This window comes from Nanorana parkeri, unplaced genomic scaffold, assembly GCF_000935625.1.
Source record: "Nanorana parkeri isolate BGI_ZX_2015 unplaced genomic scaffold, ASM93562v1 scaffold2391, whole genome shotgun sequence".
Classification (NCBI taxonomy): domain Eukaryota; kingdom Metazoa; phylum Chordata; class Amphibia; order Anura; family Dicroglossidae; genus Nanorana; species Nanorana parkeri.
In genome coordinates, this window is record NW_017308659.1 from 107,780 (window position 1) to 124,580 (window position 16,801).

The window sequence follows — 16,801 nt, forward strand, 5'->3', positions numbered from 1 at the left end:
TAGAGACTTCCTGTCTGGGTATAGGTGAGATCTCCACAAAACCACAGCAAGCGTATAAAAGAAAAATTCCCCCCCCCGGTAATATACTTCTATCCCTCTCGGTGGGGTGGAGATGACCCATCTATACAGAACACACAGCACGAGGCCGTGTTCACACTACGAGAGGTCTCTCGGGGTGCAGTTCCTCTGAGCTCCACCAGGTGGTGATCTCACCTATACCCAGACAGGAAGTCTCTATGACACCGACAGGAAGTTCTAGCTCTGAGGTAATTTTGGAGGAAGTAGAGAGGAGACATTGCTGGAACTGGCAGCAGAGGAGGTAATAAGATATTATGTTATATGTACACCCAGTAACCCCTCCCCCCCGTCATGTCCGTCCTCGTCCTCCGTAGTCACTGTGACCTCTTTTATCTCCAGCAGATTCTTCTACACATATATAGTGCGAAATAATGTTTTTTCCCCATCTAGATTAAGCCCCCATCCCCCGCACCCGATACAATCCGTAGAATCCATAAGAATAGACCGATGAGGTGAAAAGGTGACAAATCTCCAAAATGAAGCAAATGTTCCGGCCCCGTAAGTGATCCCGAAGAGGGCTATAGACATTTCCAGATGTCCTCCATAATGATCCCAGCCTCAGATCTTCATCCTAACATGTGATCAGCAAAGTCTCCGGAGGACATTACAGACAACAGAGTTTTATATTCTGGGTCAAAGTTCAATTTCCAGACCCCACAAATCATAGAAAACACTAAATCTGATCCCACCGTAGGCCATAGCTCCTCCTACATCCCGACCTTCATGTCACCTCCCGATCTCCTCCTCCTATTATTGTACGACCAACACAATCCGGATCATTCTCTGATATCAATGTTATCTGTCTACAGGGAGACCTTCATAGAGGACTGCACCAATGATGGAGGAGGACCGGAGTCACATGACCGAGAGGATACTAAACCTCACCCTGGAGATCATCTACCTGCTGACCGGAGAGGTGAGGGGGATTCTGGGAGGTCACATGACCTGACCAGGGAGATGAGGAGGATTCTGGGAGGTCACATGACCTGACCGTAGAGGTGAGGAGGATTCTGGGACTTTAACACAATGTTCCTATTGGTTTCTCCAACACTGGTAGTTATGACTTATACACAACCATGGTTGTTATAATGAATGTTTTATTGTATACTCAGAGTGGAGACTTCGGGGATTTTAATATTATTGTTAAAGAAGAACATAAAGAGGAGGATGAGGAGTACGGGGTGGTGAAGGAGCAATCTTTTGGACATAAGAATATGATGGAAACGCCTAACAAACGAAACCCACCAGTGAGATGTCCCCGTCCTCTGATGAAAGTTGAGGGTGAAGTAGAAGAGACGTATGTGAGGGATGATCAGCGATATACGGAGGAGGAGGCCGGGATGATGAGGACGTCCATAGAGGAGGACACTCCTACAGAGATCAGCACAGGTGACCCAGAATATATTCTTCTGTCACTGCCAGTCTATACTCTGATCTTCTTGCTGATCACATGACCCAGTACCTAGGCTTGTGGTTGGGTGAAGAGCATGCTCCTCCCAGTCCTCATTGGCTCCACCTCCTCTGACAAGGATGTGTCAATTTTGAAGTGATCTGGGAGGAGGCCCTTTGACTGAAGAGGGGAGGAGTCCCAGTTGGTTGGGACCTCCTCATAGAACATCTGCTCCCTCAGACCTCCTGATCCAGATGGAATGTTGAGTGAAGTCATCTAACCCTCTCATATCTCTCCATCATGTGTTTCTATGTTTCCAGGACACGCCATGGAGGAACCCTCAAAGGATCGTCTGACTTTATCTCCAGGTTGTAAGATGGAAGATGAGGACATCACAGCAGATTGTGCGGGAGAAGACAATGAGCTCAGCTATGGATGGTGGACGTCACAGTGCGGAGAGACCACGGAATCCCTCTGACTCTGAGCGACCTCTTCCTGTGGGGGATGGGGCCGGAATTCAGGGGGAGAAGCCGTATTCCTGTCCTGAGTGCGGGGAAAGGTTTAAATCTGAATTGGGTCGTAATGTACACCAGAGATCTCACACGGGTGAGGAGCTTCATTCCTGTCCGGAGTGCGGGAAACGTTTTCTTTATAAATCGTCGCTGGTCAGACATCAGCAATCCCACACGGGGGAGAAGCCGTATTCCTGCCCTGACTGCGGGAGATGTTTTGGACGTAAAACAAATCTTCGTACACATCAGAGATACCATACAGGGGTGAAACCATATTCCTGTCCTGAGTGCGGTAAATTTTTTGTACGCAGAGCAAATCTTACTTCGCATCAGAGACGTCACACGGGGGAGAAGCCATATTCCTGTCCTGAGTGCGGGAAAAGTTTTTCACAGAAGACTAATCTTTCAAGACACCAGAGAGTGCACACAGGTGAAAAGCCTTATTCCTGTTCCGAGTGCAGGAAATGTTTTACATGGCACTCGGAACTTGCTATACATCGAAAATCTCACACGGGGGAGAGGCCGTATTCCTGCTCTGCGTGCGGGAAATGTTTTTCACAGAAGTGCAATCTTTTTAGACATCAGAGAATGCACACGCCCTTAGATTTATACTAGTGCGGGAAGTGTCTTCTATACGAGTCATATTAAGTGATGGAACGCTCTGACATGTGGAGATGACGTGTGGACTCTACAAGATGAGACCTTCTATGTGATGTCACATCATAAATACTTCTATGTCACAGATGAGACTTTCTGCCGTTCTGTTGGTTTAGGGTGAAGATCTGATGAAGATGAAAGTTGAGGGTGAAGTAGAAGAGACGTATGTGAGGGATGATCAGCGATATACGGAGGAGGAGGCCGGGATGATGAGGACGTCCATAGAGGAGGACACTCCTACAGAGATCAGCACAGGTGACCCAGAATATATTCTTCTGTCACTGCCAGTCTATACTCTGATCTTCTTGCTGATCACATGACCCAGTACCTAGGCTTGTGGTTGGGTGAAGAGCATGCTCCTCCCAGTCCTCATTGGCTCCACCTCCTCTGACAAGGATGTGTCAATTTTGAAGTGATCTGGGAGGAGGCCCTTTGACTGAAGAGGGGAGGAGTCCCAGTTGGTTGGGACCTCCTCATAGAACATCTGCTCCCTCAGACCTCCTGATCCAGATGGAATGTTGAGTGAAGTCATCTAACCCTCTCATATCTCTCCATCATGTGTTTCTATGTTTCCAGGACACGCCATGGAGGAACCCTCAAAGGATCGTCTGACTTTATCTCCAGGTTGTAAGATGGAAGATGAGGACATCACAGCAGATTGTGCGGGAGAAGACAATGAGCTCAGCTATGGATGGTGGACGTCACAGTGCGGAGAGACCACGGAATCCCTCTGACTCTGAGCGACCTCTTCCTGTGGGGGATGGGGCCGGAATTCAGGGGGAGAAGCCGTATTCCTGTCCTGAGTGCGGGGAAAGGTTTAAATCTGAATTGGGTCGTAATGTACACCAGAGATCTCACACGGGTGAGGAGCTTCATTCCTGTCCGGAGTGCGGGAAACGTTTTCTTTATAAATCGTCGCTGGTCAGACATCAGCAATCCCACACGGGGGAGAAGCCGTATTCCTGCCCTGACTGCGGGAGATGTTTTGGACGTAAAACAAATCTTCGTACACATCAGAGATACCATACAGGGGTGAAACCATATTCCTGTCCTGAGTGCGGTAAATTTTTTGTACGCAGAGCAAATCTTACTTCGCATCAGAGACGTCACACGGGGGAGAAGCCATATTCCTGTCCTGAGTGCGGGAAAAGTTTTTCACAGAAGACTAATCTTTCAAGACACCAGAGAGTGCACACAGGTGAAAAGCCTTATTCCTGTTCCGAGTGCAGGAAATGTTTTACATGGCACTCGGAACTTGCTATACATCGAAAATCTCACACGGGGGAGAGGCCGTATTCCTGCTCTGCGTGCGGGAAATGTTTTTCACAGAAGTGCAATCTTTTTAGACATCAGAGAATGCACACGCCCTTAGATTTATACTAGTGCGGGAAGTGTCTTCTATACGAGTCATATTTCGTGGTACATCAGAGAGCAGTGTAGTCTGATCTCCCTTCAAAGGAAGACATCATGGGTGAGAGAGGAGCAGATGTGGGGAGATCAGACTACATGACTGGACTGACAAGGTCACTGCAGTAATTGTGTTCTCAGCTCTGGGGGAGGGGGGGGGGTCTGTAGTATATTCCAATGATAGGGTGAACAGTACATAGAGCCGTATATCATTCCACCCGGAATTCCTCCATCACAATCTCCAACCACAAAGACCATCAGATGACATCTCACATACACACTCATCCTTCAGACGTCATCCATTCAGCTCTCTAGAGAGGCCACCACTGAAGATATGGAAGGGTCATACTGAGCAGAACGTGTTGATGTTCCTGGATGGAGAAGATATGGAAGGGTCATACTGAGGAGAACGTGTTGGTGATCCCGGATGGAGGTGAAGATATGGAAGGGTCATACTGAGGAGAACGTGTTGGTGATCCCGGATGGAGGTGAAGATATGGAAGGGTCATACTGAGGAGAACGTGTTGGTGATCCCGGATGGAGGTGAAGATATGGAAGGGTCATACTGAGGAGAACGTGTTGGTGATCCCGGATGGAGGTGAAGATATGGAAGGGTCATACTGAGGAGAACGTGTTGGTGATCCCGGATGGAGGTGAAGATATGGAAGGGTCATACTGAGGAGAACGTGTTGGTGATCCCGGATGGAGGTGAAGATATGGAAGGGTCATACTGAGGAGAACGTGTTGGTGATCCCGGATGGAGGTGAAGATATGGAAGGGTCATACTGAGGAGAACGTGTTGGTGATCCCGGATGGAGGTGAAGATATGGAAGGGTCATACTGAGGAGAACGTGTTGGTGATCCCGGATGGAGGTGAAGATATGGAAGGGTCATACTGAGGAGAACGTGTTGGTGATCCCGGATGGAGGTGAAGATATGGAAGGGTCATACTGAGGAGAACGTGTTGGTGATCCCGGATGGAGGTGAAGATATGGAAGGGTCATACTGAGGAGAACGTGTTGGTGATCCCGGATGGAGGTGAAGATATGGAAGGGTCATACTGAGGAGAACGTGTTGGTGATCCCGGATGGAGGTGAAGATATGGAAGGGTCATACTGAGGAGAACGTGTTGGTGATCCCGGATGGAGGTGAAGATATGGAAGGGTCATACTGAGGAGAACGTGTTGGTGATCCCGGATGGAGGTGAAGATATGGAAGGGTCATACTGAGGAGAACGTGTTGGTGATCCCGGATGGAGGTGAAGATATGGAAGGGTCATACTGAGGAGAACGTGTTGGTGATCCCGGATGGAGGTGAAGATATGGAAGGGTCATACTGAGGAGAACGTGTTGGTGATCCCGGATGGAGGTGAAGATATGGAAGGGTCATACTGAGGAGAACGTGTTGGTGATCCCGGATGGAGGTGAAGATATGGAAGGGTCATACTGAGGAGAACGTGTTGGTGATCCCGGATGGAGGTGAAGATATGGAAGGGTCATACTGAGGAGAACGTGTTGGTGATCCCGGATGGAGGTGAAGATATGGAAGGGTCATACTGAGGAGAACGTGTTGGTGATCCCGGATGGAGGTGAAGATATGGAAGGGTCATACTGAGGAGAACGTGTTGGTGATCCCGGATGGAGGTGAAGATATGGAAGGGTCATACTGAGGAGAACGTGTTGGTGATCCCGGATGGAGGTGAAGATATGGAAGGGTCATACTGAGGAGAACGTGTTGGTGATCCCGGATGGAGGTGAAGATATGGAAGGGTCATACTGAGGAGAACGTGTTGGTGATCCCGGATGGAGGTGAAGATATGGAAGGGTCATACTGAGGAGAACGTGTTGGTGATCCCGGATGGAGGTGAAGATATGGAAGGGTCATACTGAGGAGAACGTGTTGGTGATCCCGGATGGAGGTGAAGATATGGAAGGGTCATACTGAGGAGAACGTGTTGGTGATCCCGGATGGAGGTGAAGATATGGAAGGGTCATACTGAGGAGAACGTGTTGGTGATCCCGGATGGAGGTGAAGATATGGAAGGGTCATACTGAGGAGAACGTGTTGGTGATCCCGGATGGAGGTGAAGATATGGAAGGGTCATACTGAGGAGAACGTGTTGGTGATCCCGGATGGAGGTGAAGATATGGAAGGGTCATACTGAGCAGAACGTGTTGATGTTCCTGGATGGAGGAGAAGATATGGAAGGGTCATACTGAGCAGAACGTGTTGATGACCCCACGCTGACAATATATCATCCTCCATGGTTCACACTCGAAAAAATGGCGTAGGGTTCCCACAACATCCATACCAGACTCTTATCTAGACATGCAGCTTGGGGAAGAAAGCAAGTGTGTGTCCTCCACTCTTGGACCATACAAGGCCACATGCCCTCAACATGGACTGTGCCTTATGTCCTCCACCTGCAGATCCAAATATCCTTTTGGGGACCAGATGTTGGAATGAGACCCTTGGCCCCCCCACCCTGACACTCTCTCCATGCTGAGGGCATGTGGCTCTGGAGGGAAAAGAGCATGCTCGCTGCTAACGATGCTGCATGCCCGTTGAAGGTTCTGGTGGGGATTTTGGAGGGGCCCCTCTAATTTCATACCAGGCCCTTATCGAGGTATGCAGGCTGGCTTGCCAGGGTCGGGAGGACAGTGAGTGTGTGGCCCCCTCTTCCCCTGAAAAAATGGGAAGGGTACCTTACCCATGACCCTTCCTAGCACGGTATCATGTCCCCATATTGATGTCTGAGACACTCGCTGCCACACCCAGACAGGAATGTAACAGTATTAAAAATGCGGAAGCGGCGAGAAGATTCTTTCATTTCTGATTTCCGAGAATTCATAATTTTAGCTTAAAGATTTTCAAATACTGTTGTATTGGAAATGAAAACGGTGCGGGAAATGTTTACAAAAAAAAAAGATGTCACGAAGCGGACAATTTGTATCAGTTCAATAAATGGGATCGATAGTGAAAAGTACTCGACAAAGTTTGCCTGGTCTCTGGTTTTCTTCAATCGGTTTACAGATTGAAAGGGTCTGCGGGGGGTGGGGGCTGAAGGGGTGTGGAAATGTTTTACAATGTTCAGAAGATGCACCGAGTGGCAATTTTTCAAACCGTATCTACATTCCAGGTGACGCGGTTGTTACATTCCAACATGTTGCTGCACAGAATGAAATTAGCATTTCATAGACACTCGATACGATGTGCCTCCTGTGCACGTCCCACGTAGGAGGTCTATTGTGTCCCATTCACCTGCTGAGCCTGGTGGTGGTGGGGTGTTTGGTGTCGGATTGTTATTCCCTTATACATCAGTCTAACCAGGTTTTATGAAGAGAACTCCCCCGCAGCAGGAGTTATGCAGTATATAACCCCTCCCCCCTAGACCTAGATGGTTCCATGGCAGGTTATTGATATCAGGACTACATTAAGGCCTCCTTCACACGAGAAACGTCCGGCGCGTACCGCTCCGTGCACGGCCATATCCGGCAGCTCCCGGGAAGGACGGGTGCTGCGTGTGATTAGTACGCAGCCCCCGTCCTTCTCTGTGGGACAACGCCGCCCTACGCTCACCCCAAGTGCGGGTGTCCCGGCTCGGACGCAGGCAGGATCCATCCCGTCAGTCTACGACTACGAACGGGTGGCGTACGGCCACGTAGTCCCATAGAGAAGGACGGGTGTGTTCCTCCCCTTGTATAATGTGACCCCCTCCTCCTCCTCCCTCTGTATAAGAGTCAGCCATTTTGTGCACATGAGGCCTTCAGATACTATCATTTCAACCCTCTGCTATGCTGTACATCCCGTTGTCTGCCAGGAACCTGCTGCATGCAATAAAGCACCTCGCGGATGAAAAGGTATGCGGTGAGTTCGGCTCTCCGATGAGGATTGTCCGCGGTCATTATACCGACTTACGAAAGGGGCCTCATTTTGCTTTCAGGCCCGCTCTGCAGACGAGCCGTGGTGTTCTGTCCGTGGTGGACGGCCCATACCATCCGCTGGGGTTTGTGGTTCCCATCACCATACGAGGTAAATCCTTCCTGAGGGAAAAGCTATCAGAGACTGTTAGAGATTGGGATCTTCCACTACCAACAGACAAGTATTCACAATGGGAGCCCTGGAAGCAATCCCTACATGCCTCAGATGGAATCCACATGTGTGGCGCCCTCTGCTACGTCGCTACTTAATCTAGTTCTATATCGGGACTGTAGTCAATCTGGATGCTGATTGCTCTGAGTTCTGCTGTTTCCCTGAGTCTGGGGGATGGATTGCTTCCCCCTGTTGCTGGGTTGGGGCCTCCAGCATACAGTGAGGGAGGATCCATCCTCAGACTGTGGACCTGACTCTGACCAATCCCTGAGCAGGATGACTCAGAAGTGTGTCTGGAGGAAGGTGATAAAGGATTGGGGACACTTTCCAGAACTCTCTCCCCTCCCTGGGGCCCTCCCTGGGAGGAAGTCTGTGTGCTACAGGATGGAGGCCTAAGATACTACAGATGCCTGGTCTAGGCCTCAGCATGTGGCAGGGGCTGGGGGCCCAGAGGCCTAAGATACTACAGGATGCCTGGTCTAGGCCTCAGCATGTGGCAGGGGCTGGGGGCCCAGAGGCCTAAGATACTACAGGATGCCTGGTCTAGGCCTCAGCATGTGGCAGGGGCTGGGGGCCCAGAGGCCTAAGATACTACAGGATGCCTGGTCTAGGCCTCAGCATGTGGCAGGGGCTGGGGGCCCAGAGGCCTAAGATACTACAGGATGCCTGGTCTAGGCCTCAGCATGTGGCAGGGGCTGGGGGCCCAGAGGCCTAAGATACTACAGGATGCCTGGTCTAGGCCTCAGCATGTGGCAGGGGCTGGGGGCCCAGAGGCCTAAGATACTACAGGATGCCTGGTCTAGGCCTCAGCATGTGGCAGGGGCTGGGGGCCCAGAGGCCTAAGATACTACAGGATGCCTGGTCTAGGCCTCAGCATGTGGCAGGGGCTGGGGGCCCAGAGGCCTAAGATACTACAGGATGCCTGGTCTAGGCCTCAGCATGTGGCAGGGGCTGGGGGCCCAGAGGCCTAAGATACTACAGGATGCCTGGTCTAGGCCTCAGCATGTGGCAGGGGCTGGGGGCCCAGAGGCCTAAGATACTACAGGATGCCTGGTCTAGGCCTCAGCATGTGGCAGGGGCTGGGGGCCCAGAGGCCTAAGATACTACAGGATGCCTGGTCTAGGCCTCAGCATGTGGCAGGGGCTGGGGGCCCAGAGGCCTAAGATACTACAGGATGCCTGGTCTAGGCCTCAGCATGTGGCAGGGGCTGGGGGCCCAGAGGCCTAAGATACTACAGGATGCCTGGTCTAGGCCTCAGCATGTGGCAGGGGCTGGGGGCCCAGAGGCCTAAGATACTACAGGATGCCTGGTCTAGGCCTCAGCATGTGGCAGGGGCTGGGGGCCCAGAGGCCTAAGATACTACAGGATGCCTGGTCTAGGCCTCAGCATGTGGCAGGGGCTGGGGGCCCAGAGGCCTAAGATACTACAGGATGCCTGGTCTAGGCCTCAGCATGTGGCAGGGGCTGGGGGCCCAGAGGCCTAAGATACTACAGGATGCCTGGTCTAGGCCTCAGCATGTGGCAGGGGCTGGGGGCCCAGAGGCCTAAGATACTACAGGATGCCTGGTCTAGGCCTCAGCATGTGGCAGGGGCTGGGGGCCCAGAGGCCTAAGATACTACAGGATGCCTGGTCTAGGCCTCAGCATGTGGCAGGGGCTGGGGGCCCAGAGGCCTAAGATACTACAGGATGCCTGGTCTAGGCCTCAGCATGTGGCAGGGGCTGGGGGCCCAGAGGCCTAAGATACTACAGGATGCCTGGTCTAGGCCTCAGCATGTGGCAGGGGCTGGGGGCCCAGAGGCCTAAGATACTACAGGATGCCTGGTCTAGGCCTCAGCATGTGGCAGGGGCTGGGGGCCCAGAGGCCTAAGATACTACAGGATGCCTGGTCTAGGCCTCAGCATGTGGCAGGGGCTGGGGGCCCAGAGGCCTAAGATACTACAGGATGCCTGGTCTAGGCCTCAGCATGTGGCAGGGGCTGGGGGCCCAGAGGCCTAAGATACTACAGGATGCCTGGTCTAGGCCTCAGCATGTGGCAGGGGCTGGGGGCCCAGAGGCCTAAGATACTACAGGATGCCTGGTCTAGGCCTCAGCATGTGGCAGGGGCTGGGGGCCCAGAGGCCTAAGATACTACAGGATGCCTGGTCTAGGCCTCAGCATGTGGCAGGGGCTGGGGGCCCAGAGGCCTAAGATACTACAGGATGCCTGGTCTAGGCCTCAGCATGTGGCAGGGGCTGGGGGCCCAGAGGCCTAAGATACTACAGGATGCCTGGTCTGGGCCTCAGCATGTGGCAGATGCTGGGGGCCTAGGGGCCTAAGATACTACAGGACGCCTGGTCTAGGCCACATTACGTGTCAGATGCTGGGGGCCCAGAGACCTAAGATACTACTGGAAAGGAACCTGATGGAAGCCGGGCTGGAGTCGTCTTATCGAGGAGTGTCGCGGAGGAGCTGGTGAGAGGAGCCGTCTGGAACCCTGTAAGAGATCACATACCAGCAGGGGGGTCGGGCTTTGCCCCAGGACATGACCGTCCTGGCAGATCTTCATTCCTCAGTGTCCAGAACCCTTTGATGGCCCTCATTTACATATCAGCCACCTGCTGATTCCATTCAAGATACCAAGGAACCTTTCCATCAACGATGTATCATAGATGTCAATTATTTTAGCTTCCAACATTCCACCGTTTGGTGCCTATATCGGCACACACAATCCAATAACAAACCACCGAAAATGGATATCTGCGTTACTCCAGTCCTGCTGACGTTCCTGCATAGCGGCCTTTCTTCGGAGACAGTTCCTTCGCCCACATGGGCAGGCCTACAGAGCCGGAACCCATTCATACCACCGTCACACGCTATTCCCCCATGGATATTACTAAACTACAATTCACCAATATCCCTCATGATAGGAAAATCTACATATCACATATATCACCTTACACCATGCTAACTGACTCGATCCCTTAAAGGAGAACTACCGGGTTAAGACTTTCCCCCATAGTTCTCCTCAGGGTCGGGGGAGGGACACAAGCTAGCGTCCTCCCGTCACCCTAGGCTCAGTCTATAGGGAGCTGCAGCTCGCGGTATACCGAGAGCGCTGGAGCGGATCCCGACGTTGGAGATTCGCCCAGCTGCGTGACTGACAGCTATCTAGAGGCGGAGCCAGCTGTACCCGTCCGTTCCGCCAGTCAGCGCTGGAGGATCGGAGCGGGGGGGGGGAATCCGGCCCCTCCCCCCTGTCCCGGGGCAGAGAGCCGTGACAGGATGGAGAGGCGAGCGAACGCCGGTATGTGTTCCCGATCTACCGAGCCCGACCCGTGACAGTCTCGTTGTCACAGGTCGGCTTAGAACTACGAGGAGGAGTGACAAGCCCCTCCCCCTCGTAGTTCTCCTTTACCCAGATTGTAATTTCACTACAAACTAGTCTTGCTCGTCAGCTGCCTTATATGACGGGACTACGGGCAAGCTCAATCCAGCAATAACGCTCTGTGCCCCGCAAGGACAGAAAAATGTGCCCCCCAACAGACGTGGGCGGTGTGTGATGTCATGTGCCCCGCCTCCAGGATGGTGGCAGGCATGCGCAGATTGCGCTGGTGGCCGAATCCAAAATAGCATAAGACTGTTTTATTTACTGTTTATTTCGTCCGAAACAAATGTTTAGGCTTTGCACATGTCTAGTAATAGGTGTGCATAAGTGTGTGTGGGGGGGGACAAAGACTCGAAGATGTGTGCCTGAAGATTGAATAGACACGGTCCTATCGAACTACTGACACTTATTTTTCGCTCCATAAGACGCACTTTTTTGCCCCCCAAAAGAAGAGGGGGGGGAATGTGCCTGAGTCTTATGGAGCGAATACTTATCGCCCGACGCCCCGGGACATGCAGTTTCGGGCGCCGGGCGAGTAGTTTCTTTTTGTACATTCAGCCGGGCTCCCGACAAGCAGAGCTGAATGTACAGCGGGAGCCGCCGGCGCTCGTTTAATACAAGCGATCTAATTGGATCCCTTGTATTAAATCGAGCGGCATCGGCGATCGTGTCCGCCCCCCCCCGCCGTGGTTTTCTGGGTTCCCCCGTCAGACCGTGACCCGTCACGATCCCCCGTAGGAGCTCGCCATAGAGCCCCTCGAGCAGACGAAGAACGTCGCTCTTTGCGATTACCGAGACAGCGCCACCTGCCTCCAGCGGTCAGTAAGTGCAGCTTCTGTGACAGAACGTCTGCCACAGAAGCCCGGCGTCCTATCGTCCGGAGCGTCTGATAGACCGCGAAACACGGTCGTTTTTAGCACTTCAGTACGGTTTATATGTTGATAGGAACTTCTGCTTCCTCCAACTTCCACCCACTGATTTTAATGGTGCAAGTAAGAGGGGGGGAAAAAAAAACTAAAAAGCACTCAGCAATATGGTGAGCTCGGGGATTACTGAAAGTTTATGCAAAACAACCACGCGTGTTCTTCTACTGTCCATGGCGGACCTTCCCCCATGCAGACTCCTAGGCGATGTCTGTGCGCATTAAAATGGGGGCAATGTCGTTTCGTTTCCCATCCTCCGCCGCACCCTGAGACCAATCCAAGTCACTCTTTTTTTTTTTCCTAGCTAGGCCGCGTGTAAGATCTGTCCACCACTAACTATGTGCACGATGAGCGCTATGAATGAAGTCCAATTGCCACCACAAGTTCGGCCGGCTGCTACTTCTCCGGGGTCCCACATTTTGGATATGTAGTTTCGCCTCGTTACGGATCCTGGAAATAAACCTCAAGAGCCGAATCATTATTCTCAGCAGTCGCTACCTTCCTCCACCCGCATGTAGCTCCAATAATATGCCTACGTTCAGACCAGGCTCTCATCTTACTCCATCCTAGCTGGGGGGCGTTTGTAAGCCACACCAAAAGAAAACCAAAAAAAAAACATGGCTTCTTAGTGTAACTATAATTTTTTTTTCAACAGACCGTTGTGCTTCTGATACAAGCCGTTGCTAAGGGAGACGACAGAGTCCTCCGAATTGTTACTCGGGCATCCTGCACCCCCCGACCCTCTAGACCCAAGTTCATATCCAGCGGCTCCTTCCGGGGGTGAGCGCCACACACACCACGCTGCTACAAGTCAGAGAAGAGAGAGTCGCACCTTCTCAGATGCGTCTGCTGAGGCCGCGGCAGCGGTCACAATACCGAGTATCCCGGCGCCAACACGGTATTGAGAATGAGATGACTACTCAAGCTTTCTCACTGGTTGGGGATCACATTGCTGGTTGAAGAAGATGAAATGGCGTCTAAGTTCGGAGATGACAACACGTGGGAAGGCTCCGCCGGATGAGATATCGGGGTGCATACCAGGGCACCGAGGAGGAGGAGTGATACCCCTTCCCAGGACCCCAACTATAAGGATACACACACAGAGCACAAGGCCGTGTTCACACTACGAGAGGTTTCTCGGGGCTGCAGTTCCTCTGAGCTCCACCAGGTGGCGATCTCACCTATACCCAGACAGGAAGTCTCTATGACATCGACAGGAAGTTCTAGCTCTGAGGTGATTTTGGAGGAAGTAGAGAGGAGACATTGCTGGAACTGGCAGCAGAGGAGGTAATAAGATATTATGTTATATGTACATCCAGCAGCCCCCCCGTCATGTCCGTCCTCCATAGTCACCGTGACGTCTTTTATCTCCGGAAGATTCTGATACACACATATAGGGGTGTTTTCCTTATTACAACTTCTAGATTAAAGACCCGATCATTGAAATCCTCATCCCGATCAATCCTTCCTATTCCATTGGAATCGACGGAGGAGGTGGAAAGGTCATTGGAGGGAAAGTGACGAATTGTCCTCACCCCCGTAAGTGACCCTGAAGAAGTCACCAAACTTTTATAGAACTTAACCTCAGATATTCATCAGCAAAGTCTCCGGAGGACGAGGAGATCACCGACATCGGAGTTTTCTATTGTGGTTTTGTGTCAGGTGAGGGGAGCGTAGACGTACCCAGGAGCTTCACAGAGCGTCCATCATACGTCCTCCTCCCATAGTCCTTCCATCTCGAGTCCGTCCCGGATATTCTCTGATATCAATGTTATCCGTCTACAGGGAGACCTTCATAGAGGACTGCACCAATGACGGAGGAGGACCGGAGTCACATGACCAAGAGGATATTAAACCTCACCCTGGAGATATGGAATCTGATATCTTCTAGGTGGTCTCACGTCATTAAAGCTTCTACTTCACAGACGTTCTCTCTCATTTTCCGGGTTTAGGGTGAAGATCTGATGAAGATGAAAGTTGAGGGTGAAGTAGAAGAGACGTATGTGAGGGATGATCAGCGATATACGGAGGAGGCCGGGATGATGAGGACGTCCATAGAGGAGGACATGCCTACAGAGATCAGCACAGGTGGGTCATAAACAATAAATACATTCCTCTGCTCAGTGATTGGTCCAGAGTAGGGGGCGGGGACTGAGTGATAACGGCCTGTAATGAGCTGGTAATGGTCACTTTCCTGTACTGTGTTCCCCGTCCGGCACATTAGATCTTCTGCCTCTCGGATATTCCTCGCTCTCTATCACGCAGACGGGGTTCATGTAGCTTCGGGGGTTCAGCTGGCAGAAAAATTTAGTTTTTTCACCATAGCAGTTGCTCTATCATTTCCTGGTCACCTGAGGGGGAGGAACGTGAGGTCCTCCGAGACAAATCTGACCGATGTGGGCAGAGTCCAGGGTGAGGTGAACCAACCAATAATCTCTTTCTTTCTATTTGTAGTCCACGGACGGGACGTCGGGAAGATCTCAGAGGAACGTCTCACGTTGTCTCCAGAAGATGAGGACATCACACAGCATAGTCCAGGAGAAGACCATAATGTCCATCAGGGGCCCCACAGTACGGACGGACCATCGTATTCCTCTCATCCTGAGGAACCTCAGACTTGGTTGGACGGGGCCGTCCTTCCAATGATTTTGGTCCATAAACAATGTCACAGGTGTCCGGAGTCTTATACCTGCCCGGAGTGCGGGGAAAGTTTTGTCAAAAAGTCCGATTTGCATAGATACCAGAAATTTCCCTTGGCCGAAAAGCCGTATCCCTGCTCGGAGTGCGGGAAAAGTTTTTCACATAAGTCCTGTCTTTCAATACATCAGAGAACTCACACGGGTGAGAAGCCGTATACCTGCTCGGAGTGTGGGAAAAGTTTTTCACGGACGTACCATCTTTCCACGCATCAGAGAACTCACACGGGTGAGAGGCCGTATGCCTGCTCGGAGTGTGGGAAGTGTTTCACACGGAAGTACCATCTTTCCATCCATCAAAGGAACCACACGGGGGAGAAGCCGTATTCCTGCTCGGAGTGTGGCAAAGTTTTTTCACTGAAATCGGAGCTCGTTATACATCAACGCTCTCACACGGGGGAGAAGCCGTATGCCTGCAATGAGTGTGGGAAACGTTTTGCACAGGTGAGCCACCTCTACGCTCATCAGAGGACTCACAAGGCTAAGAAAATATTCCCACCCCTAGTGCCGGAAACGTTTTTCACAGAGGACTCGTCTTACCAAACATCGGAAAACCCACACAACCCCTGAGGCGTATTGGTGTCCTGCGTGCGGGAAATGTCTCATGAGAGATCTGACACTGGAAAGAAGCACAACTTGATATACTTCTCAGAAATCACGTGGCTGGGCTCTTCTCTGATCAGAGTTGATTAAAGACTTCCTCTGCGAGGGGGAGGGGGTTGTGTGAATCTGGTGTGAGGGAAGAGCATGCTCGCTGCCCCTCCCTTTTCTTGCTAACTAGGCTGCATGCCTGGTGTGGATTTTGGAATGGAAGGGCCCCTCTAATTTCACACCAGGTCCTTATCAAGGCACGCAGCCTGGATTGCCAGGAAAGGGAGGGCAGTGAGTGTGTGGCCCCCTCACCCCCTGAATTGTAGCAGGCTTGTGGCACTCGCTGCCACACCCAGACAGGAATGTAACTATTAAAATGCAGAAGGCAAATATCCTTACCCCAAGTGTGCAGTCCCCTCCCTTTTGAATTCTACCAGGTCATAAACCCTCAACATGGGGAGTCAAGCCCCCCCCCCCTGGGAATGCATCATGTTCATGTCTGAGACACTCGCCGCCACACCCAGACGGGAATGCAACAGTATTAAAATGCGGAAGCCGTCACAGCGGCGAAGATTCTGTCCTTTTCTGATTTAGAGATTTTATTAAATCGATTTTCAAATATTTTGATTAAAAGAAAACAAATGTTACAAAGCAGACAATTTGTAACCAATCAGTAACCGGGATCAGTAGTGCTTGTCGGGTCTCTGGTTTCCCTCACTTGGCTTACAGAATTATCATAACCAATTCGTTGTGTACGTTCCGCTGAGGAGGTCTCTTGTGTCCCATTCACCTGCTGGGCCTGGTGGTGTGTTTGGTATCGGATTGTTATTCCCTTATACATCCGTGTAACCAGGTTTTATGTACATACACCATATCGCCATTAGTATTGGGACGCCTTCACACGCACATGACCTTTAATGGCCCCCCAGTCTTAGTCCGTAGGGTTCAGTATTGGGTTGGCTCCGCCCTTTAATGGCCCCCCAGTCTTAGTCCGTAGGGTTCAGTATTGGGTTGGCTCCGCCCTTTAATGGCCCCCCAGTCTTAGTCCGTAGGGTTCAGTATTGGGTTGGCTCCGCCCTTTAATGGCCCCC

The 16,801-nt window shown here is 51.6% G+C and overlaps 1 protein-coding gene across 1 annotated transcript in view; it reads left to right on the forward strand.

The window, feature by feature from the left end:
- Positions 1-1,834: 1,834 nt before the first annotated feature.
- The window catches only part of LOC108801576 (zinc finger protein 585A-like), a 29,455-nt gene continuing 14,488 nt past the window's right edge, over positions 1,835-16,801 (forward strand). The window contains exons 1-3 of the mRNA XM_018573465.1: positions 1,835-2,552; positions 3,474-4,001; positions 15,095-15,595. Coding sequence (XP_018428967.1) covers positions 1,852-2,552; positions 3,474-4,001; positions 15,095-15,595 — 1,730 coding nt within the window. The 5' untranslated portion in view covers positions 1,835-1,851. The remainder of the gene's footprint in view (positions 2,553-3,473; positions 4,002-15,094; positions 15,596-16,801) is intronic.